The 25,413-nt window shown below is 34.9% G+C and overlaps 1 protein-coding gene across 1 annotated transcript in view; it reads right to left on the bottom strand.

Annotated features, from left to right (window-relative positions):
- RP1 (RP1 axonemal microtubule associated) overlaps nt 1–25,413 on the bottom strand; it is a 715,393-nt gene that overhangs the window by 61,731 nt on the left and 628,249 nt on the right. Inside the window, exon 48 of the mRNA XM_043976222.1 lies at nt 19,278–19,426. Within this exon, the coding sequence (XP_043832157.1) occupies nt 19,278–19,426 (149 nt within the window). The remainder of the gene's footprint in view (nt 1–19,277; nt 19,427–25,413) is intronic.

The following is a 25,413-nucleotide window of genomic DNA, read 5'->3' as shown; positions in this document are numbered from 1 at the left end:
CAAACCCCCAGTTCTTGTTATGCTGTTGCTACAAAACACCTCATGACCAGGTAGGAGAAGATGCTTTTTGCTAGCTTGAAACCCATCCAGATAAAACCTTCCCTTTTGCAATCCTAAGTCTTAACTCCCCCTGTTACCAGCTTCTGGTACCATCACTCCCTTCTTCCCTATTGCCGCTCCTTACTTGGGTGGAGTGGTTTGTAGTGGTTTAACCCCTCGCATGGTTTCACCCTTTCCCCCTCCCTTGGTTTGGCCTTTCCCCCAGCTCTCAGACATAGCTGAGCATGCATCATACCCTAATCACAAGCTGAGCACAAACCCTGGGTGAGATAGCATTGGATGTTAGATTGTGAGCTCACTCTGTGCACCAGGGGACACCCCCGCACCCTCAAAATCTCTATAAAACCCAACTATGAGCCTATCGGTGTGCTCTTCATCCTTTGCAATGGGTTCATGGGGTCACCCATTCTCATGAGAATGTAATAAATCTGCCTCTGTTTGACTTGGTGGTCTCTTTGAGTTATTTCGGTAAACTGAGGCAATTTTGTCCCAAATAAAACCAATAATAAACTACCCAGAAAAACTGATCATTCTCTTTCAGGGAAAAAGATGGACATACAATGAAATAGGGGACTTCCAATATGTGCTGAAAAAAAAAAAGAGCAGAACTGAACAGAAAATTTGATCTCCAAATACAGGACTCAAGAGAAGTATAAAGAGGTAAATGGGGGGGCAAGGTAAAGGTTATTTGATGAGGTTAAACTGTTTATATCCCTATGAGGGAGGATAATACTTTTAACTCTTGGGATCTGTATCTCTATTAAGGTATTGTTATTCAGTTGATTTTGATGTGATGATATAAAGAAACTTAAGGGGCAGAATAAAAGGAGACTAGGGGGAGGAGGGGAAGAGGGAGGTTGAATTATACATTATATTAATATTACATTATATGAAGAGGCACAAAAAGAACCCATTACAATAGAAGGAAAGAAGGAAGGGGTGAGCATTGTTTCAACCTTATTGTCATCAGAATTGTTTCAAAGAGGGAATAACATATACATTCATTTGAATAAAGAAACTTAGCTTACTCTTTGAGGAAGCAAAAGGGGAAGGGGAAAAAGGTGGTATTGATAGAAGGGAGGTCAGAAGCAGTGGGGAAAAAAAGAAGGGCGGCTGATAAAAGGGAGGACAGATTGAGGGAGTCAGTGGTCAGAAGCAAAGCACTGGTCAGTAGTAATAGGGGGACACCCTAGTACACACAAAGGAGAAAGGAGGATGGAGGGAAATAAACAGTTATTAATCTTAACTGTGAATGTTAATGGGATAAGCTCTCCCAAAAAACAGTAGCAAATAGCAGAGTGGATTAAACACCAGAATCCTACAATATGCTTTTTACAAGAAACACATTTGAAGCAGAGAGATCCACACAGAGTGAAGGTAAAAGGTTGAAGCAGAATATATTATGCTTCAGCTGAAGTAAAAAAAGCAGGGGTAGCTATCCTTATCTCAGACAAAACGCAGGCAAAAATAGATCTCATTAAAAGAGATAAGGAAGGAAACTACCTCTTTCTAAAAGGTACCATAGATAATGAAATAATATCAATACAAAACAGGTATGTACCAAGTGGTATAGCATCCCAATTCTTAGAGGAGAAGTTAAATGAGTTACAAGAGAAAATAGACAGAAAACCAAGGCACAAAAACCTCATAGACAAATGTAGAAAGGCAGAAATAGTAAATGCATCCTTCTCAGATCATGATGCAATAAAAATTACATGTAATAAAGAGCCATGGAAAGGTAGACTGAAAATTAATTGGTAACTAAACAATCTAATCCTAAAGAATCAGTGGGTCAAGCAAAAAATCATAGAAACAATCAATAACTTCATCCAGAGAATGACAATAATGAGACAACATACCAAAACCTATGGGATGCAGCCAAAGCAGTGCTTAGGGGAAATTTTATACTCTAAATGCTTACATGAATAAAAAAGAGAAAGAGGAGATCAACGAATTGGGCATGCAACTAAAAAAGCTAGAAAAAGAACAAATTAAAAATTCCCAATTAAATACTAAATTAGTAATCTTGAAAATCAAAGGAGAAATTAATAAAATTGAAAGCAAGAAAACTATAGAATTAATCAATAAAACTAAGAGCTGGTTTTATGAAAAAAAAACACCAAACAATAAAATAGATAAACCTTTAGTCAATTTGATTTTTTAAAAAAGAAAGAAAAAAAACAAATAACCAGTATCAATGAAAGGGATGATTTCACCACCAATGAAGTGGAAATCAAAGCAATAATTAGGAGCTATTTTTGGACAACTATATGCCAATAAAGTGAAAAGGACCCACATGTACAACAATATTTATAGCAGGTCTCTTTGTGGTGACAAAGAATTGGAAATCAAGGGAATGCCCAAATTGAGGAATGGCTAAACAAGTTGTGCTATATGAATGTAATTGAATAGTATTGTGCTGTAAGAAACATTGAGCAGGAGGAGTTCAGAGAAACCTGGAAGGACTTACATGAACAGATGTTGACTGAGAGGAGCAGAACAAGGGGAACATTGTACACAATAAGAGCAATATTGTTTGATGAACAATGGTGACAGACTTTGCTCTTCTCAGCAATGCAATGATCCCCAAAACAGTTTCAAAGAACTCATGATAGAAAATGTTCCCAACATGAAGAAAAAAGAACTGTGGATTATGAATGCAGATTGAACCATACTGTTTCTACTTTTGGACCATTTCTTTACTTCCTTATTTTTTGAGGTTTTTTTCCCCTGTGCTCTGATTCTTCTTTTACAATATGACTAGTGCAGAAATATGTTTAATGTGACTATTTACATGAACCATATTAGATTGCTATCCATCTTGGGGAGGAGGGAGGGAATGGAAGGTGGGAGAAAAATTTGGAGCCAAAATTCCTATGAAAACAAATGTTGAAAACTATCCTTACGGGGCAGCTAGGTGGCACAATGGATAAAGCACTGGCACTGTATTCAGGAAGACCTGAGTTCAAATCCAGCCTCAGACACTTGACACTTATTAGCTGTGTGACCCTGGGCAAGTCACTTGATCCTTATTGCCCTGTCAAAAAAAAGGTAATAATTTTAAAAGAAAGAAAGAAAGAAAACTATCCTTACATATAACCGGAAAATAATAAAATACTTTTATTAGAAAAAGAACATTCCTTGGACCCAAGAACCAGGTAACAAATTATTGTTGTACTCTTCCAAACCCTGGCACAATGTTAAACATTGTGATGATACAAAAAGCAAAAACAATAACAAAACAAAAATAATGCCTCTTGGTGTTGCTCTTCTTCTTCTTTTGTTGTTTTGTTGTCCTATCCTTTTGTATATCAGGCTGCACTATCTCTAAGAATATCCTTTTATCCTGCCTAACATACCCTCCCTTTTAATCCATCAGTTAAAATGTATTAAGCACCTACTACATGCCAGGCAATGTGCTAAGTGTTTTCTTGGATGCCTAAGCCTTGGATGCCATGTATTCTATAATATCTGAGGTAAAACAGTAAAATCTACCTAGCTAAGACTTTGACACTTTTTAAAATGGCCAACTCTCTTCAATATCTCCGCGCCATTCTGTTCCCTGGAGTGACTATGAACCCCTGAGTCTCCTCCATAACAGCAAGGAAAAGTGACAAAAGCCTGGTGCGAGCACACAGCAAATCCAAAGGGAATTCTCTTGAAGTACAATAGAATCCCTCTTTTTTTCATGAACTGAGATCATTCATACACAAGGCTCAGGTGATATACCTGGTTTTACCTTTTATGCTTCTTCCTTCCTCACCTATTTTGAAGATGTCAACTACTTCTCCATTTGGAGGGTAGGTGAGAATTTCTCTAACATCTTTCTTTCACTGTCCATTTACTACTAGAGGGAATATCATGATCAAAGTCTTGGATACATGCAGTTAAACCATGTAGTCTTACCGTAAAAGGACCACATAAAGGCTAATTTTTTTCAACAAAGGATGGCTGGAATAGGTCTTCCATGAAACCCTTTTTATGTTTTAAATAATAAAAAAATGACACATAGAAAGTGCTGAATACTCTAAATGACTTATTTAACTCTGGAAAAAATTGATGAGAACAAAAATAACTTGAATGAAATCCATTCCAAATTGTTTTTGATGGTCACATTCAAGAATTTTGAATGAAGATAGATGATAATCTATGTGAATTATGGTGTAAATAGATGTTAATTTCCCTCTCATAAAATGATTCACAGTCATAGATCACTTTTTACAGAGTTGTACTAGATGAACTCAGAGGCTCTTCTAGCTCTGAGACACTGAGATTATATATAAAGAAGTATTTCCAACTGAAAAAATTTATGAAGGAAGATGTAATTATGCAATTTGGATTTTCACCAATGTCATCATAATTTAAAACTATTATTTTCCCTAAGATATTTTTGATGGCTATAAATATCAAATCCATAATTTTATTATTCCAAAGGGAAAAATCAATTCCACTCTCTCATCAGATGGAGAGAATGTATAAAGTGTTTATTATATTTTTCACATGTTCTTCTCAGGTTCATATTGGCTAAAGAACTCTGTGATTGGTTAAATTACATGATATTAGTTCTTATGAATTTTATGTAGCCACTCATGTCTCTCTTTATTCATTAAACACCCATGCCTCAAGATCATTTGTGAAGAATCATAGAGGGGTGAGGACAGAGAGTTCATGTAAGTGAATTTCTCTGCTGCATGATCTTCTGTTTATTTGATTTGTAGATGTAAAAAAATCTCATTCCCATGCCTAAATTTTCTTTTTTTAATTAAAAACCTGAATATGTTTCTTAATTTTCATTTAGCTTGCAGCTGGTGTTCATCCCCTGAGTGGAAGGAAGCTATCACTTTCTCATTGAGCCTTTGCTACACTGCAAATGCAGTTGAAAGCACAAATTTTCCATTCTCCTTTTTATTATACAAATTTCCTCTGTATAATATCTGATATTATGTTTACTAGAGATGTACTGTTAAACAATTCATTTCATACTTTGTATTTTGTTTCATAGAAAAGTGATTTCTGTTTATTAGTGGTTAATAGCACTATTACTCTAAGAGGGCTAGAGAAGAATCTTAGCCACCCACTTAAAACACATTAAATTTGCACACTTTTTAAAGGTAGAAGTGTGTTTTGGAAAGAACATAGGAGTTGGAGTTCTGGATTTTATTTTTTTTTAATTAATTAATTTATTTATTTTGGGTGAGGCAATTGGTGTTAAGTGACTTGCCCAGGGTCACACAGCTAGTAAGTATCAAGTGTCTGAAGCTGGATTTGAACTCATTGCTCCACCAAAAAAACCAATCACAAATAAAAGTGGTCAAGCTGTGGCTAGACAATATTTCTTATGAAAATGATACCAGAATCTAAACTAAATTATAAGTTCAAATTTGCAAATCTAATTGATTCTGTTCTACATCTTTCCTATCTGCCTTTACATTCCACTCACTTGGCTTCTATTCTAGTTAAATCTCTTTTAACTTTGCTCATGGACTAATAAAATGACACTATTTGCTATTTGCCATACTTGGTATTTCATCTCCCATCTCTAGGTCTCTGCACAGATGATTCTCTATGCCTCTATTCTGTCTTTACTGTTGCTTCTTAGAACTTTGGGCTTCCTCTAAGACTAATTTGAAGTGCCACTTTCCTCCAAGTAGCCTTTCTTGATGAGTTGGTAGTACATTTTTCCTTTTCAAATTACCTGGTATTTGTTTATTTTTTAATACTGTCTATATTCCAGTATAATATAAGCTCTTTCTCACTGGGGATTGTTTTTTGTCTTTGTATTTCCAGTAACTACCACAATGTCTTGCATATAGATGGTGATTTAAAAATTATTGAAATAGTGAATTGAATTGAAAAGTAGTCAAAGAGCTAATTTGTTCTCAGTCTGCATAGAATTCAGAATAAGAGAGATGATATTTCTGCCATATTCTGCCCTATTCAGAATACATCTAGCATCCTGTCTTCAATTCTAGTCACCATATTTTAGGAAGGTCACTAACACGCTGAAACTTGTCCATAGCAGAGTCATAAAAGGATGAGAAAGCAAGTCACATAAGGATTAGGTGAAGGAAATTAGAATCCTAAACCAGGAGAGAATGGCAATGTAGAAACAAGCATGTTTAAATCTTTGAAAGGCTGTCATGTGGAAAAGGTTCTAGATTCATTTTTATTTCTTCCAGAGGACAGAATTAGGACTAAATGACAGATATTATATAGACATAGATTAAGGTTCCATTTAAAGTGGGAATTTGTGAATTCTTTCCTTGGAATCCATTAAGTTGTTCATTCTCGCTCTCTCATCATGTATATATGTGTATATGTGAACATATATATATGCATACATATATACATGTATACACACATGTGTGTATATATGTCCATAATATATATGTTTATATATAAAACTACAGGGGCCCTGCATAGGAATAGGAGAGCGTTCTGTTTGACAACTCCATTGCCCATATCCACTTCTGGGTCATTATTCAAGGGGAAAGCAGAGAACTTACTATCTTAAGGGATAAGGGGCCCTGAGGAACAGTATCACACCAACTTGCAAAGGAGCAATGACCATACATATCCCCAAATCACACTATTTTAGAAACCCTGAAATCTTCCAAATCTTCACAACTATGCCTGAAAACTCTAGTGCAAAAAAGCCTGAATCTTGGAGTCGTGCTTCGGTCCTCTCCACCCCTCTCCCAGTCTGACCCCAGAAACAGAGCCCAACTTTAATAGAAAGTTCAAAGTCAAGAAATAGAATGGGAAAATGAGCAAACAACAACAATGGAACTCAACCACAAAAAATCTACTAAGATTAAAAGGAAGATGAAGACAAACACATAGAAAAAAAACAATATCAAAAACAGCTATAAGCAAAACCTCAAACAAAAATGTGAGTTGACATAAGCTTAATATAAGTTCATGGAAAAAGTAAAAATTATTTTAAGAATCAAATATGATTGTTAGAGGAAAAATGAGAAAAAGAAATGAGTGATACAAGAAAATTAGGAATATTAAATTAGCTGTTGTCCTTCATTCTTGAAGAGGACAAAAGTAACATCACTATGTTGGGGTCAAGGCACAGTGGGTCTGACTTTGGCTGATAAGACCAACATGAGCTTTGAAGGCTAGACCACAAATTGGGCACAAATAGTCCATATGAAAATTTGGAGTGGATACATCTAAGTTTGTGAAATTCATATTTCTTTTGAGCTACTGCAATACTGTTTTGCTTATACTGTACAGTGCTTTTTTGATGTGTGCATTCCATGCTACATAGTCTTATACCAGTATCTCACATCTCACAGACAATTCTGAAGTTCTTTAAAGAAACCTTTAAGTATCCTTGTATTGCTTTTTCTGACCTCTATATGAGTGCTTGCCTTGTATGAGTTTTACATAAAATGGTCTTTTAAGTAAACATACATTTGGCATTTGAACAATGTGGCAAGCCCAATGGGGTTGTGCTCTCTGCAGTAAAGTTTTATTGTTTTACTGTTCAGCTCAAGAAAGACTCTCAGTGTCTAGTACCTTATCTTGCCAGGTGATCTTCAGAATCTTCCTAAGATAATTCAAATAGAAGTGATTCAGTTTCCTGGAATGGTACTGCTATACTATTTAGGTTTCATAGGCATAAAACAATGAGGCCAATACGATGGCTCTGTCAACTTTCAGTTTGGGAGGCAGCCTAATACTTCTCTCCTACACTTTCTTTCAAAGCTTCCTAAAAACTGAGCTAGACATGGAAATGTGTGTGTCAAATTCATCATCTATGTGTATATCACTGGAATGCATACTGCCAAAGTAAGTGAACTTATCCATAGCATTCAAAACTTATCCCTTTGCTATATCCACATATGGATGATGTGGTTCTGGCTGGTGGAGAACCTCTGGTTTCTTGATGTCAATAGGCCAAAATTAGCACAAACAACAGAGACTCAACCGATACCTTATTGTATTTCAGCCTTAGAGGCTGCATTAAATGCATAATCATCTGTGAAAAAAGTCACACATCAATTCTCCTTCCACTTTAGTCTTGACCTTTCCAAATAAAATAATTTACCATTAATATAATAGTTGAAGTTGATGCCATTTTTTATTTCATTGGAGTCTGACAATATTGCTGAAAGCATCATGCTAAAAATGAAAAAGCACAGTCTGCTTTACTCCAATGATGACTGTGAAAGAGCATTATCCATTATCCAGAACCAATATAAGCATGTTGTCATGAAACTGTAGTATAACACTGATGAACTTCTCCAGGCAACCAAATTTTACCATAATTTCCCACAAGCCCTCATGACTGAATGTATTAAAGGCCTTCATTAGATGGATGAATATTATATACTGACCTCTGTTCTACTCCTGGCATTTCTTCTGGAGTTGGTGGACAGAAAACACCATATCAACCATTCTTCAGGCCTTTCTGAAGCCATACTCATTCTTGGGTAGAAGACCATCTTCTGGGTGAAAGATTAGCTTACTAAGAATGATTCTGGCAAGAATGTTAGCCACAATGACTAAGAGAGAGAGCCCTCTTGTGATTGTCACAGGATGACCTATTTCCATTTCCTTTACAGAGATGAACAATGGAGGCATCCTTGAACTACTGGGGAATAACCTCTTCTTGCCATATAACCTGAAAGATTTCTGTCAGCTTTGTATGAGCAGTGGACCCCCTGCCTTTTATCCCTTCTAAATCTCAGCTAGGATGGAATCAGCATGAAGTGCTTTGCCACACAAGAGGAATATAATGGCATTCAAAATTTTTTATTTAGTTGAAAGTTTGGCTAGAGAGGGATTGAATCTAAACTGACGTATACAGTCAATGGCTTCAGCATTGATTGATGATGGTATGTTGAGAACAGTATGAAATTGTTCAGCCCATCTCTCTAGGATCATGTCCTTAATACTGATCAATAATTCTCCATCAGCACTGAGTAGTTGAGATGCACTAAATAGGTATTTCACCCATAACTAGCCTTTGGGGCATCATAAAAGCAGTTTGGATTGTTACTATCAATGTAAAACTAAATTTTATCTGCCTTTTTATGGAGTCAAGTATCCTGAATCTCTCTAAGTTTCACTGTGATTCACTTTCAATGGAGTTCAATGCTGTCTTCTAAGAAACAGATGGACTATCCTGCTTGGAAACCATGTGGAGTATTTATTTTTTCATTTATTAACTTCTGAATGTCCCCATCATTTTTGTCAAACCAATCTTGATGTTTGCAAGTGTTACAACCCAGAGGAGTAAATGTGGTGCTCTACACCAAATCTCTGAAAACTTCCCACTCCTTTTCTGCTACACTGTTGCCACCCAAGTGTTGGCTTAGGTTTCCCAAGTTAGCAATGAACTATTCCCACTTGGAGAAGCACTTTAATCTATTAACATTAAGTCTTCTAGTTATCTTGCCTTTTTGCTTTTTTTTTGTTGAATGTGAATGTTTAGCTTAGAGCAGATAAGCCTAAGATTGGTCCAGCATTCTGGCCACACATTGTTTTCATCATTTTCACATCTTGTCTCTTTCTTCTCCTTACAGTGGCATAATCTATTAAATGCCAATGTGACTATGAGGGTGCATCCACAAAGTTTTATTGCATTTAGGTAAATGGAAGATAATGTTAGTGATGAGAAGGTCATCAGATGCAGAAATATTCAGTAGTAAGTTATTGTTGTTGTTGCTGTTTCTATCTCCATTCCACCCAAAGAGTTCTTGCCATATCTGATAGTCTACATATGTTCTAGAATTAGTCACTCAGAATTATAAGTTTTTCCTGTTTTTTGCACATTGATCATGAGAATATATGTATACACTCAGTTGAGTATAGAAATCTATCTTACCCAACAGGGAAATAGGAGGGGGAAGGAGTAAGAGAAACGCAATGGTGGTAAAAGGGAGGGCATATTATGTGAGTCAGATGTTAGAAGCAAAATAGACTTTTGAGGACAGTAAAAGAGAAAGAGAAGGATAAAACAGAAGAAAATGGGATGGAGGGAAATTAATTTAGTAGTCATAACTGTGAATGTCAATGGGATAAATTCATCCACATAACTAAAGCAGATAGCAGAATCGATTGGAAACAAGAATACAAGATATGTTGTTTACAAGAAATGTATGTGCCGTGTAACCCTGGGGCAAGTCACTTAACCCTCATTTCCCTGCCCCCCCCACCAAAAGAAATAAATATATGTGAAATAGAGACATGCAGTGTTAAAATAAGAGGCCAGAGCACAATGTATCAAACTTTAGATTAAGTTTAAAAAAGACAAGAGTAGCAATCATAATTTTAAACAAAGCAAAAGCAAAAAACTAGACCTAATTAAAGAGATAATCAGGGAAACTACATTTTTACCAAGAGGTATCATAGACAATGAAATATTATTAATATTAACTATGCACTGAATGGAATATATCCAAATTCTTAAGAAAAAGTTATAATGAGTTATAGGAGGAAATAAAGTAAAAACTATACTAGTAATGGATCTCAACTTTCTTCTCTCAGAACTAGATAAATCTAACCATAAAATAAATAAGCAAGAAGTTAGGAAGATGGATAAAATTTTAGAAAAATTAGATATGATAGACCTCTGGAGAAAACTGAATGGAAATAGAAAGTAGTATATATTCTTGCTCATCTGTACATGGTGCCTTCACAAAAGTTGACCATGCATTAGGGAATAAAAATGATCAAATCTAGAGAAACAGAAATCTAAAATTTACTCTTTTCAGACCATAAAGCAACTAAATTACATTCAATAAAGGGTTGCAGAAGCACAGATTAAAATTTAAGTGGATGCTCAGTAATCTACTCCCAAAGAATAAGTGGTTCAAAGAAACAATGAATGGGTCAACAGAAACAATAATTTCATTACAGAGAATAACAATGAGACAACATAGCAAAATTACTGGGATACAACCAAAGCAGTACTGAGGAAAAATTTTTCTCAAAATGCATGTCAATAAAAGAGAGAGAAAGAAGAACAGTGAATTGGAATGTAATGAAAAAAAGAACAAATTAAATGTACCCAATTAAACACTAAAATGAAAATCCTGATAATGAAAGGAGAGATGAATAAAATTGAAAGTAAAAGAAAAGACTGGACTAATAAGTAAAATTAAAAGTTCAGTTTATGGGGAAAAACAATAAAATAGATAAACCATTGGTTAATTTGATGGGAACAAAGAAAAAAACAACAAAGTACCAGTATCAAAAATGAAAAGGTTGAACGCACTGCTACTGAAGATGAAATTAAAGCAATTATAAGGAGTTATTATGCACAATTATATACCAATAAAACTGATAACCCAAGACAAATAGATGAATATCTACAAAAATATTAATTGCCAAAATTAACAGAGGAGGACAGAGAATACATAAATTACCCTATCTTAGAAAAACAAATTGAACAAGCTACATATGAGCTTCTGAAGACAAAATCCCCCATACCATTTGGATTTAAAAGTGAGATTTATAAAACACTTAAAGAACAATTAAACCTAATACTATATAAACTTTGTAAAAAAGAAGTAAAGGAGTCCTGCCCATTACTTTTAATGACACACTATGAAGAGGAAAAAAACAGAGAAAGAAAATTATAGTTCAATTTTCCTACTGAATATTGATACAAAATTTTAAAATAAAATGCTAGCAAGAAGAATATAATAATACATCACAAAGATCATATATTATAACCAGGTGAGATTTATACCAGGAACACAGTACTGGTTCAATATTAGGAAAACTATAAGCACAATTGACTACATCAATAACAAAAATAAGAAAAATCATATGATTATATCAATACATGCAGAAAAATGTTTTGTACCCATTCCTGTTTTTTAAAAAACACACTAGAAAGCAAAGGAATAATTCACTATTTTTTATTGGTGGAATTGCCAACTGATTCAACCATTTTGGAGAGCAATCTGAAACTTTGCCCATGAGTTATTAAACAACCTACACCCTTTGAAAAAGCAATATCAGTATTAAGTCTATTTCCAAAGATGATTAAGTAAAAAGCAAAAGAACCTGTATGTTCTAAAATGTTTATAGCAGCTCTCTTTGTCATGGCAAAGAACTGGCAATTGCAGGGATGCCTATCAACTGGGGAATGGCTGAACAAGCTATGGTATATGATTGTGATGGAATAGTACTGTGCCACAAGAAATGATGAATTCAGTGATCTCATGTCTCAGATTTATAGAAACCACAGTCAAATTTATTAAAAATAGGAGCTATCACACAATAATAATATGCTAAATGATCAAAGGATATGAACAGGTACTTTTCAGAAGGAAAAATCAAAGCTAAACGTTCTTAAAAAAATGTTCTAAATCACTATTCATTGGAGAAATGCAAATTAAAACAACTCTGAGATATTCCCCTCAAGCAATCAGATTGACTTACCTGACAGAAAAAGAGAAAGATAAATACATGTGGGGATGTGGAAAAATTGGGACACTAATGTACTGTTGGGTGAAGTTGTGAAGTGATCTAAGCTTTTTGGAAAACAATTTTGAACTGTGGCCAAAGGACTAAAAAAAATTGCGTATACTCTTTGACCCAGAAATACTGCTATTAAATCTGTATCCTAAAGAGATAAAAGAAAAAGGAAAAGCACCCTCCCCCATGTAGAAAAATATCTATAGCAGTTTTTTAATAGTGGCAAATAATTGAAATTAAGGGGATGTCTATTAATGGAGAATGACTGAACAAGTTGTGGTATATAATTGTTATAGAATACTGTTGTGCCAAAAGAAATGATGAGCAGGATAGTTTCAGACAAAAAATGGGAAGACATAACTGATCCAAAGTGAAGTGACATTATCTGGTGAATACTGTGCACAATAACAGCAATCTTGTAACAAAGATCAAATGGGAAATATTTAGCTACTCTGTTCAAGAAAATGATCCAAGATGATTCTAAATGAGCCATGATGAAAAAGGCTATGTACCTCCAGAAAGGGGACTGATGAAGTCTTAATGAAGATTAAAGTATACATTTTATTTTAACATTATATTTCTTCCTCTTTTTGTTTTCAACATGGCTGATATGGAAATACATTTTGCATGACCACATTTATAATTGATTATCATATTGCTTGTCTTTTCAATGGGTAGAAGAGGTACAGGAAGGAAAGAATTTGGAAATAAGGGTTTTTTTTTTAATTAATGTACAAAATAGGATAAAAAGTTTTGAATTCAAATCCCTACTCAGAATCTAGTAAGCTAGTTATTTATGTGATTGTGGGTAAGACACATAACTCCTCTGAGTGTTAGTTTCTACATATGTAAATCAGGAATAAAAATAAGACCACTTGGGGGCAGCTAGGTGGTGCAGTGGATAAAGCACTGGCCTTGGATTCAGGAGGACCTGAGTTCAAATCCAGTCTCAGACACTTGGCACTAGCTGTGTGACCCTGGGCAAGTCACTTAACCCTCACTGCCCTGACCCCCCCCAAAAAAAGACACACAAAAAATAAAACCACTTGATAGGGTTGTTGTGAGGATTAAATGTGATACCTTATGTATAGTAACTTTAAAAACTTAAAATGCTATATAAATGCTGAATTTGTTTTTATTGTTTTGTCATTAGTATGTTGAAACAGATTCATGAAGGCTTTAACCTAGAGGGCATATAATTTTTCTTTAGAAAAGAAGTGATAACACTTTCAAGCTAATCATTCAATAGGAATTCCCTGCTGATGATTGGTGGTCATCTCAGCATCCTTAGGGTGAAGTTTTCATTGGGCCATCACATGTCTGGACTGTGAACCATCTTTTTTATTATTATCATAAAGTAGAGAGTATAATGGATACAATTTTAAATAAAAAGGTTTTTAAATGACCCTTATTTTCTCTATGTATATCATAAAGCAGAAAGTGGATTGGGTGATAATATAGTAAATATTCTGTGATAAAATAATGGGATTTGGCAGACATCTGGGGCCCCACCTGAAAATTGATTTGGAGGGGGCAGCTAGGTGGTGCAGTGGATAAAGCACTGGCCCTGGATTCAGGAGGATCTGAGTTCAAACCCAGCCTCAGACACTTGACACTTACTAGCTGTGTGACCCTGGGCAAGTCACTCATGTCCCACCTAAAAGAATTGATTTGGAATTGATTGAATTGGGTAAGACTGAGAAACTGACTGAAAACCTACTTAAGGTTGATTAAATCGAGACCACACATCAATTGTTGGTCTCAGAGGCTGTGGACTATGCCATCAACAGGAGACCACTATCAACCAATCAGCTTGAAGGATGTTCCTTCTTGGGGAGGGAGACAGGAATTAGGAAGTGGTGCCTGGCTTGCTGGATCTCTCTTTTCACCCAGGATTTTGGCAGGGTGGCAGCAGGGGCAGAACAGAGTAGAAAGATCTACCCTATGTGTTCTCTATAGAAGCGTGGATAGCTAAATAAAGGTGGCTTTCTCAACTCCTCTCTCACTTCACTAACTTCTAATATACTTTAATAAATCCTTAAAAGCCTAAACTCTTGCTGAATTTATCAGTAATCCTAACCAGTACCCCCCCCAAAAAGAAAACACCCTGGGGGGCACAGGTTAGGACCCACATTGGATTTCAAACATCACAATTCCAAATGCTTTATTCTCCTAAGTCAAAATTTTTCGTTGAACCTTATCACAAAAGGTTTTAAAAGGGGGCCTAGCTGTAGTATTTGACATGGAAATTTCATACATTTTCTATGAAATTAAAATAGTAAGTCACCAATTTCACTTGGCTTTTAACCCAACTGAAAGCTCTGAAGGTAGGAGAAATGAAAAGATGAGTCTTTTACCATAGCCTACTCATATGACAAAGAGAAATGTGAGGGCACCTAAATGATGCAGTGAATAGAGTGAAGAACCTGGAGTCAGAAAGACAATTGAAATCCAACCTCAGACACTTAGTACCTGTGTGATGCTAGAAAAGTCATTTAATCTGTTTGCTTTAGTTTCCTCATTTCTAAAATGGGGATTATAATAATGCCTATTTCCTAGGGTGGTTGTGAAAATCAATTGAAATAATAATTGTAAAGTACTTAACATAGTGCCTAATGTAGTAAAGACTTTATAAATATCAGCTATTACCACAACCATCCCCACCACCACCACCACCATCATGGTCATTACAGTATAAATTATATAAAATAATATTGTGAGAACTCAGCTCCTACAGCTGGGTGAGCTAAAATATTCTTAGGAGGCACAATAGATTTTTGAAGTAAAATCAGTCCACAAATACTAGTAATGTTTTACATCAGACATTACCTAGCAGGTTGATATGTATGGTTATTTGAGAATTAAGAGATGCATCCACAGTTTACTGTAACCTGTCTACTTGAGATCCAAGAGACATCTCCAGAGGCATGAAGCCAGTAACACCCTTTATATGTTCTCCTATTGCAAATTGATTTTAGGGAATTTCAAAGTCTAATAAGCAAGCAAAAAACCCTTGTTACAATCCTCTGAGCAGGAAATCCCTCTATAATCTGAGAGGGGCCCTTTGGGTCTTGTAGCCATCATCTCAGTTTACTTTGTGAAGTGTGCAACTGATATTCATTATTTATCTCTACCTGTGTTTTCAGGCTGAAAGCCATGTTCAAAAGTAAGCTTGCTGTCTCTTGCATGTGGGGACTATAAGAAAAGGAAAAAGAGGTGTAAGAACCATCTTTTCCTTTGGAGAAGCAGTGTTATATTGTTCCCACCCCTCCAAAAAAATGCTGGATGTGGCATGAGACTAGTGTTTGGATTCCACCTTTGGAGTTTAATGAGTGTGACTTCAGGCAAGTTATTCAATTTCCAAAAGCCTCTATTTCTTCATCTGTAACACAGGCATAATAACATTTAGCTTATGAGAATCATAGAATCCCAATTCTAGAGTCGAAAGGGATTTCAGAAGCCATCTATTTCAATCCCCTCATTTTACAAATGAGAAAACAGGGGCAGATATTGGGGTAGATAAGAGATATTTTCAGAGTCATACAGATAGTAAATTCAGAATTAGGATTTGAACCCATGTTCTTTCCTTAAGAGTCAGTACTCTTTCCATTGTGATATACTGCCCAAATGAGATAATAAATGTAAAGTGCTTTATAAGCCTGAAATTACTATAAAAATGTCACCTATTGCTGTACAATGATTTTTATCTAAGACTTAGCAAAAGTAAGCCTGTCAGTTGTGCACTATAGGGTCAATAGCTGTCCCTGATGTTGCCAAGCTCTGTTTAGATGTTCCAAATACATTTATTTCATGTACTGTTCTGACAGATGTCTCCAAGTAAAAGAAAACTTTCCCAATTTAGAAGTGCCAAAGGAGACCTGGGTATCCCTCAGGCCAAGGAGGCTACTTGAATTTCTAGAAAGTCTTATTTTGGAATTTTAAAGTTCTTCCAAGAATCTCAAAGTGCTTTAAATATATTCTGCTAGGGAACAGACATGAAACCACTCTTTTTTTAGAGTTGAATAAGTTCTCCAGGGTTCCAATGAGATCAATGGACCAATGCATTCATTTCCTAAATAATATGCCATTGACTTTAAAGGATCCATTCACCTCCAAAAGCTAAGAAAAAGGTGAGTTGTTGCAATATGAATACTCACAGCAATTCCTCATGTAGACAGCAATTATTATAATGTGTATTTTAGAAATGGATAGACTAAGGGGGCAGCTAAGTAGTGCAATGGATAAAGCACTGGCCCTGGATTCAGGAGGACCTGAGTTCAAATCTGGATTCAGACACTTGACACTTACTAGCTGTGTGACCCTGGGCAAGTCACTTAACCCCCATTGCCCTGCAAAAAAGAAAGAAAAGAAAAGAAAAACAAAAACAAAAGAAATGGGTAGAATGACAGAAAATAAAGTACATGCATAAAGTGTTACTGGAAACCAGGGGTAACTGACTGGTCCATTCAACAAATATTTAATTGTTTGTCTCCTATTGGCAAGGAACTTTGCAAGGCTCTGGGGATAAAACCAGTATCACAATGGTAAGCTTAATAACCATGGAAATAGAAGATATTATTTCTTTCATAGTGAGCTGCATAACTAAATTTATAACTTAATATTGAAGTATCCAAAATAGGTGTAATTAGGGGCAACTCTAGGCAAAAAGTAAGAGTGATAACACTTTTATGATCTAACTTTTGGTTTCCTTGTTCACCCTGATATAGCGCCTGCTCAAAAATGCTTCATAGTACAGGCTAGTTAGGTATAATGTTGTTAGAGAGGATTTAAGCAGACAGCTGTGGTAGGGTCCATGAAAGTGAGATGGGATTATGTCAAATTTCCCTAGAAAACAGATGCCTAGGCATATAAAGCTTATGGTTTTGTGAGTAAATATGATTAGCTGAGCAGAGAGAAAAGCCCCCCCCCCCCTAAAAAAATTAAAGATCAGGAGGAGAATGGAAGGAAGAAAAAAGAGATGGGAGAGAATGAGTAGGAGGAAGAAAATGAATTTCACATCTCTGTCTCTATCTCCAACCTTTCCTTGAAGGTAAATTCAATATTCCTAATTGTCTTTTGCATATTTCCAGCTGACTGGTTTCTACTACTTCAAACTCAATATGTTTAAAATTGAATTCATCTTCTCCATAAACCTGTCTCTTCCCCTCATTTCTCTGTCTCCATTAATGGCATCACTATACTCCCAGTCATCTAGGTTTATAATCTAGGAGAAAAATTGACAACTCCTTCTTTCTCATCCCACACAACCTATCTAGCTGGTGAATTCTGCTATTTTTCTTCTGAAATAATTCTGTCCACTAATTTTAACTTCCATTCCAACTATTCTAGTCCAGGGCTTCACATTTTCTTTTCCAGTTTATGGTAACAGCCTCCTACTTTCTAGCCTATCTTAGTTCCAATTCTTTCTTATGGGAAGTCTTATTTTGCAATTTTAAAATTCTTCCAAAAATCTCAAGGTTCTCTAAAAATATTTAATAATATCAGTTCCTTGAACATTTTTCCCATGGTACATATAGGTAAAAATACTCCTCTATTCAAAAACCTTCAGTGACTCCCCATTGCCTACTGAATAAGAAATTCAAGGCTCACCACAATCTTGGCCCAAACTATATTTCCAGCCCTGTCTCATATTTCTCCTGTACATGTATTCTATAGGTAGGTTATAGCCAAAGTGGAATATTCTCCATCCCTCATCTCATACTATTTTGTGTGTTTTTTAATCTTAGTACCATTGCTTCCTAATACTTCCTCACTATCCACCCTTCACTCCCAATTACCTCCATCTGGTAAAGTGCCTCCCATTTTTTAAGGTCCAACTTAATTGTTTTGAAGCCTTCCCTGACAATACCCTAAAAGAAAATGAAAATTTTCCTCAAATTATTCATAACATTTCACCTGGTTCTAACCCTTCAGTTTCCATTAGTAGCTCTATTTGCTTTTGACTCCATGGAACGTCATATCTTCTGGTGGTTCCTTTTTCCCCTTCAGCTTCCTTTTGTGTGTTGTATTCCCCCATTAGAATGGAAGCTCCAAGGGCTATTATTTTCTTTCTTACTTCTAACACCAGAGTTTAGCATGGTGCCAGGCACATAGAAGGTGCTTAATAAATGTTTATTGTATTATAATGCATCATATTACATTGTATTCTTTAGTTCTCTTCCATTCTATTCATGATATACTCATTTGTTTATACATCATGACACCCAGATTCCCAGCCCCTTGCATTATACTCCATAATCTTTAAGGGCAGGGACTATATAATTTTTTTTTAATTTTCTATTTCCAATGTCTAGCATAATGCCATGTACATAGTAGGCAATTAATAGAAGGGAGAGCAGGAGAGTACAGGGGAGTGGAGAGGAGCACAGGAGAGCACAGGGGGGAATGGAGGGAGTAAGATTAGGAAACAAAAGAAGAAAAAGAGAGGAGATAAAACAGTGGAGAGAAGCGAAGATGTGGAAAAGGAGAAAGGTCACAAGTCTTGGTAAAGAATAAGACAAGGAACTGAGGAATATGAATTCTAGAACTGTCCTCCTTAATTTAAGATGTCTAGTTACTTTATCTTTTCCACAGCATCTGAGGGTTTATGCTACTTTTAAATATATAATAAAAATCATATAATAGAAAAATTACTCTAGATGGCATACTGTTATCTGAAGCAGTCATATAGTCCATAAAAAAATTTGACTGCAATATGGAGCAGTAGAATAAAGACCAGAATATAAAGATTTGAACAGCTACTATCATACCTTTCCTTTGGCGAAAAGTTTCTCTCCTTTCCTGGTTAGCTTCCTTCTTCCTGTGTCTCCTAAGGATCCCCACAAGGTGACATATACATCCATATTGGTACTTGAAGCTGAAGTTTTACCCGTAGTAATGGAAAGAGTATATTCTTTCACTGAAAACGAGACAATATTTGACTTAAAATAAAAAAGTCCTGAAATTGACAAAAAACATTTTAATGTAGTATAAATACAATCTATTTAAAAAAATTTTTTTGAATTGAATTATACAAGAAATTCAAGTCCTCAAGGTCACTAGGTGGAAATATATTCAATGTTTATATTGATGAAATAAGTATTCATTTTTTGTCTATGTTTGTGGACTTAAACTCAGAAGCTTTATATTTTCACTCTTTAAGAAATCATTTGCTCATAGAAAATAACAATCTGTGCCAAAAAAGTAAGAAGGTTGATTTCACTATTTTTACCACCTGGTTGAAAATGGGCTTTTTGAATAGTGAGGATGGGGAAATAAGCTAGTCTGCATAGGCTTTTTGTAAGACAGATTTCACAGTAAAAATGCTATATAAACATATACATGTACATGTATTAACCTACTTAATGTTTTATTCATATCTTTGGGGTTTGTTGTTTGTGGTTGGTTATTTTTCAGTAATGTAGTGCTCTTTGTGAATCCTTTTGGAGCTTTCTTGGCAAAGATACTCTCACAGTTTGCCATTTTAAAATTCTATTTATTTGTTTGTTTATTCATTTTTCTTTTATTTTTTCCTAATTGCATGTAAGGATAGTTTGTAACATTCATTTCTGTAAGATTTTTAGTTCCAAATTTTTTCTCCCTTTCTCCCCCTCCCATAGCTAGCAAGTAAACTGATATAGGTTATACATTACAATAATGTTAAGCATATTTCCACATTAGTCATGTTATGAGAGAATAATCAGAACAAAAGGAAAAAAACACAAGAAAGAAGAAATAACAACAGCAAAAAAAAAAACAACCCAGTAAAAATGAAAAGTGTGCTTCAAGCTGCATTGACTCCATAGTTCTTTTTTTCTGGATGTGGAGAACATTTTCTGTCATGAGTCTTTTGGCATTGTCTTGGATGATTGTGTCGCTGATTCTAACACAGTTGATCATCACACAATGTTGTTCATACTGTGTAAAACATTTTTAATATTTAGATCACTTTTATTTCGGAATTTATTCCTACCACCTCCCCTAAATAGCTCTTAATGAGCAATTACATGTAACCAATGATGAAAATGGGGGGGGAGGAGCAGTTTAGTGCAACTAATTAATATAACATCTGAGTGTGATAACATATGTAAAGTTGCGAACCCATAATCTTGTACCTCTGCAAATATAGGAAGGATGTACATTTACTCATCCCTTTTCTAAGACCAAGTTTGGTAATTATAATTGCACAGTGTTCAGTTTTGCTTTTGTTATTACTGTACCCTCCCATTAACACTATTGAACTTTTTTGTATATTGTTTCATACTTCCACTTACTCCATTTATTAGATTCTATCTCCCCATAATTATCTTACTCTTTATTAACATCATTTTTACCTTCACAGAGAAGTTTTTGTTTTACCATTCACCAATCAATGGGTATCTATTTTGTTCCCATGTATTTACTACTTCAAAAAGTGAAACTATGAATATTTTATGTATATTATACTGTTCTGTCTTTGACTTGCCTCTTTCATTTATATACCTAGCATGGGGATCTTTGTGTTAAAGCATATGGACATTTTAGTTTCCTTCTTAGCATTATTTTTTAAGAGGAATTCCTTTTTTTTCCTTTCTTTTTTTTGGCAGGGCAATGAAAGTTAAGTGACTTGCCTAGGGTCACATAGCTAGTAAGTATCAAGTGATCAAGTGTCTGAGGCCAGATTTGAACTCAGGTCCTCCTGAATCCAGGGCTAGTGTTTATCCACTGCACCATCTAGCTGTCCTCTCCTTCTTAGCATTATTACAAATTGTTTTCTAGTCTGTCAAAATCTTTCCTTTTCTATTTCATCTTTTCTGATTCCTCATTTGGTTATACTTTCTCCTTAGTTAAATATTGTTGTGAAGGGTGCCCCATTTGGTTCCTTTCTAAATTATTTCATATGACCTTGCCTTTAATATTCAGGTTGTATATCCATTCTGAGTTTATTGTAGCATATGGTATGAGATACTGATCTAAACCTAGATAGACAGATGGATGATAGGTAGATACATAGATAGATGATAGAGACAGAGACAAAGATGTAAATGATATAAATATAAAGATAAAGATTATAAATATATAGATGATATAGATATAGATATAGATATAGATATAGATATAGATATAGATATAGATATAGATATAGATATAGATATAGATATAGATATAGATATAGATATAGATATAGATATAGATATAGATATAGATATAGATATAGATATAGATATATAACTTGCCACTGGACCCATATGTTTCTGGAGGAGAGAATGAGGTTGGTGACCTTGCACAGCCCTCCCTCCTTTAAATCAATTCATTGCAAGTCATGACATCATCATGATGTCATAGTCTTCAAGAATGAAGGACAAACAACTTATAAATGTATTGGATATTACTTATAGGAACCATGACCCATTCTTCTGCTCTTCTCTTCTTTTCTCTTCTCTTCTTTTTTCTTTTCTAAATTCAATCATGGACTCAATTCACAAACACAGGCATTTCAGTATATAATGAAGAACAAAAATTAGATTTGCATATGAAACTGTGAAGTTCTGTTTCATACAGCTTGTTTGTTTTCCTAAGGTCAAATCTAAGCCGTTATTATCTTTTTGACTTTGGGTGAGTTACCTAGTCCATTTGGGCTTCATTTTCCTCATTTGTAGTATGAGGAGGTTGGGGGGAGGGAGCAGTTTCTAAAATCCCTTTCAGTTCTAAGTCCATGATCCAAGGATGTTATGCTATATCTCAGTGTGCTCACATCAGGTGCACCAAATTCAGACCAAGGGACTGTATTTTTGCTGTTAATTCTATTAAGTATAATACTGTCAGTCATCTCTTTATATTTATTTTGTTGCCTAGGTGAGTTATTTTTTTCTGTTCTTGTCAAAGTTGTCAGCTGTTCCTACTGAGCTTGCAAGTCTCTTTAGTCACTGAAATATTTTGGAAGGGAAAATGATTTTATGGAAAATTTAAAAATGTCATGTGTATCTATTGTATGGGCACAAATTAGGGATCCCGAAATTCACCAAATCTTACAAACATGAAATTTTTACTGTGCTTTTTGAATAACAAGAAGTTGGCATAAAGAATAACAAATAACTAGCTTTAAGAAACTGACAGATCAATTTTCTGGCCATTATTATGTTTTAAATATATATTTACATTGTGAAACTAATTATAACTAATGGTGTAAATAAAAGCATGATGTGGAAGGTAGGAGGTCATCTAAGGCTACTACACAAATTATTTAGGAAAAGTATAAATAATTTTTATTTTCACTACTAGGAAGCTTTGTTGTATGTTATTATGGAACCACAAATTTTAGAACTTCAAGGAATATTAATCCAACTGTCTCATTTCATAGGAAAAAAAAATTGATTCCTAAAGAATTTAAGTGACTTGCCAAGGTTCCATAGGTAATTAATAGCAAAGCTTAGACAAGAACCTATGTTTCCTCACTTCTAGTCTAGAGCATTTTGATCTTGTTAACTGCCTAAACATAAGCAAATAGCTCAATAAAAAGAACTAGACTAAGCAAATCAAGAGTTTTAAAAGTAAGAACCCACTATATGTTTTATAGAATTAAAATCACATTTCCTTGAAATCAAATCAAATTTTCTTGAAAAACTATCATTTTAAAATGCAATATCTTAAGATAAAACTCTTTCTAACATTAATATACATTTTGGGGCTAATGCCTATATTAATTCTCCCTAACTAGAAATGATCTATTCCTTCCAGTCCATAGCCTCTGAGAACACACTCTCTTCAGGGTTGGCCATGTGTGATCTCAATTTAATCAACCTTAACTAGGTTCAACTTCTCAGAACAACCCCCTACTCAGGGCCAGCCAGGTGTGGTCCCAATTTAATCATCACAAGTAGGTACTTTGTCTCTCAGTCTGACCCGATTCAATCAATTCCAAATCAAGTGCCATTATTTTATAACATATTTATTAATTGAACCACTACTTCAAATTACCTAACTGCTCTTGCATTTACCCAAGACCTAGAATCAATCCAATTGTGTCTCAAAGTATTTATGGAATAAAATAATAACCCCTATCTGCCTCTTTTTTTTAACTTAGACTATGAAGCCAGATGATGTATACTAAGATGAAATATTACATTCTCATTTAACAATAATAGAAATTGGTGTTACAAGTCCTAAAGATAATTGTTGATTATTATCATTCATAGGTAATTACTGACCTGGCAACTTTGTGAGGGAAGATAAAGGAATATATGTGAGAAATGTTGTGGAAATAGAAATGACAACATATGCCAATGGATTAGACCTGAGGGAAAAAGGGCAGTGAGGAGTTACAGGTGATACCAAAGTTGCAAGCCTGATTGAATGGGAGGATGGTATCTTTAATACTAATAGAAAAGTTGGAAAGTAGAAAGGGTTTGGCCCTGGATTCAGGAGGTTCTGAGTTCAAATGTGACCTCAGATACTTGACACTTAACTAGCTATGTGACCTTGGGCAAGTCATTAACCCCAATTGCCTCGCCAAAAAAAAGAATAAATTGAAGGATAATTCCTTCAGTAGGCAATGATAGACTGGCTATCACTCTTTGCAGATAATATGATGGTATACTTAGGGACTTCTTGGAGAATCAACTAAAAATAGTTGAAACAATAACTACAACAAAGTTGCAGGATATAATATAAACCCACATAAATCTTCACTGTTTCAATATATTGCTAAGAAAGTTCATCAGGAAGAGATATGAAGAGAAATTCCATTTAAAATAATTTCAGACATAAAATACTGGGAGTATACCTGCCAAGACATACCCAGGGACTATATGAACTCAATTACAGTAAACTTTTCCCACAAATAAAGACAGATCAAACTGATCCAACTATTCTGGAGAGCAATTTGGAACTATGCCCCAAGTCTTATGAGACTGTTCATACCCTTTGACCCAGTGGTACCACTGCTGGGTCTGTATCCCAAGGAGACCATGGAAAGGGGAAAAGGACCCACATGTACAAAAATATTTGTAGCAGTTCTCTTTGTGGTGGCAAAGAATTGGAAATTGAGCAAATGCCCATCAATAAGGTAATGCCTACACAAGTTGTGGTATATGAATATAATGGAATGCTATTGTGCTGTAAGAAACAATGAGCAGGAGGAATTCAGAGAAAACTGGAAGGACTTACATGAACTGATGCTGACTGAGAGGAGCAGAACCAGGAGAACATTGTACACAGTAACAGCAACATTGTGTGATGAACAATGGAGATAGACTTGGCTCTTCTCAGCAGTGTAATGATCCAAAACAGTTTCAAAGAACTCATGATAGAAAATGATTTCAACATCCAGAAAAAAAGAATTGTGAATCATGAGTGTAGATTGAACCATACTGTTTCTACTTTTGGACTGTTGGGTTTTTTTCCTTCTTTTCTGAGGCTTTTCCCTTGTGCTCAGATTAATCTTTCCCAAGAGGACTAATGTAGAAATATGTTTAATGTAATTGTACATATACAATCTATAGCAGACTACTTTCTGTCTTGGGGAAGAGGGAGGGAAGAGAGGGTGGGAGAAAAAAAAATTGGAACTGAAAATTCAGTGAAAAATGTTGAAAACTATCCTTATATGTAACTGGAAAATAATAAAAATACTTAAAAAAACAAATAAAGAGAGATCTAAACAAGTGGAGATGTAGCACTTGCTTATGGGTAGGTCACTAATATAATAAAAATGAAAATTCTACTAAAATTAATTTACTTATACATTATATATTGTGTGACCAATATGTTCCACTAATCTATCTCTCAGTCAGATTGCTTAGACGGTTGCCATTTTATAATAAAGCTTGAGGTGTTTTGACTAGGCTACCTTTCTTCACATTTAAAAAGTTAATTCCCTTGATATTCTTGACCTTTTGTTCTTCCAGATGGATTTGATATTTTTTCTAGTTC

Source organism: Dromiciops gliroides, chromosome 1 (genome assembly GCF_019393635.1).
Source record: "Dromiciops gliroides isolate mDroGli1 chromosome 1, mDroGli1.pri, whole genome shotgun sequence".
Taxonomy (NCBI): domain Eukaryota; kingdom Metazoa; phylum Chordata; class Mammalia; order Microbiotheria; family Microbiotheriidae; genus Dromiciops; species Dromiciops gliroides.
The sequence above is the reverse complement of the archived record's forward strand: the minus strand, read 5'-3'. Positions and strand labels throughout refer to the sequence as shown.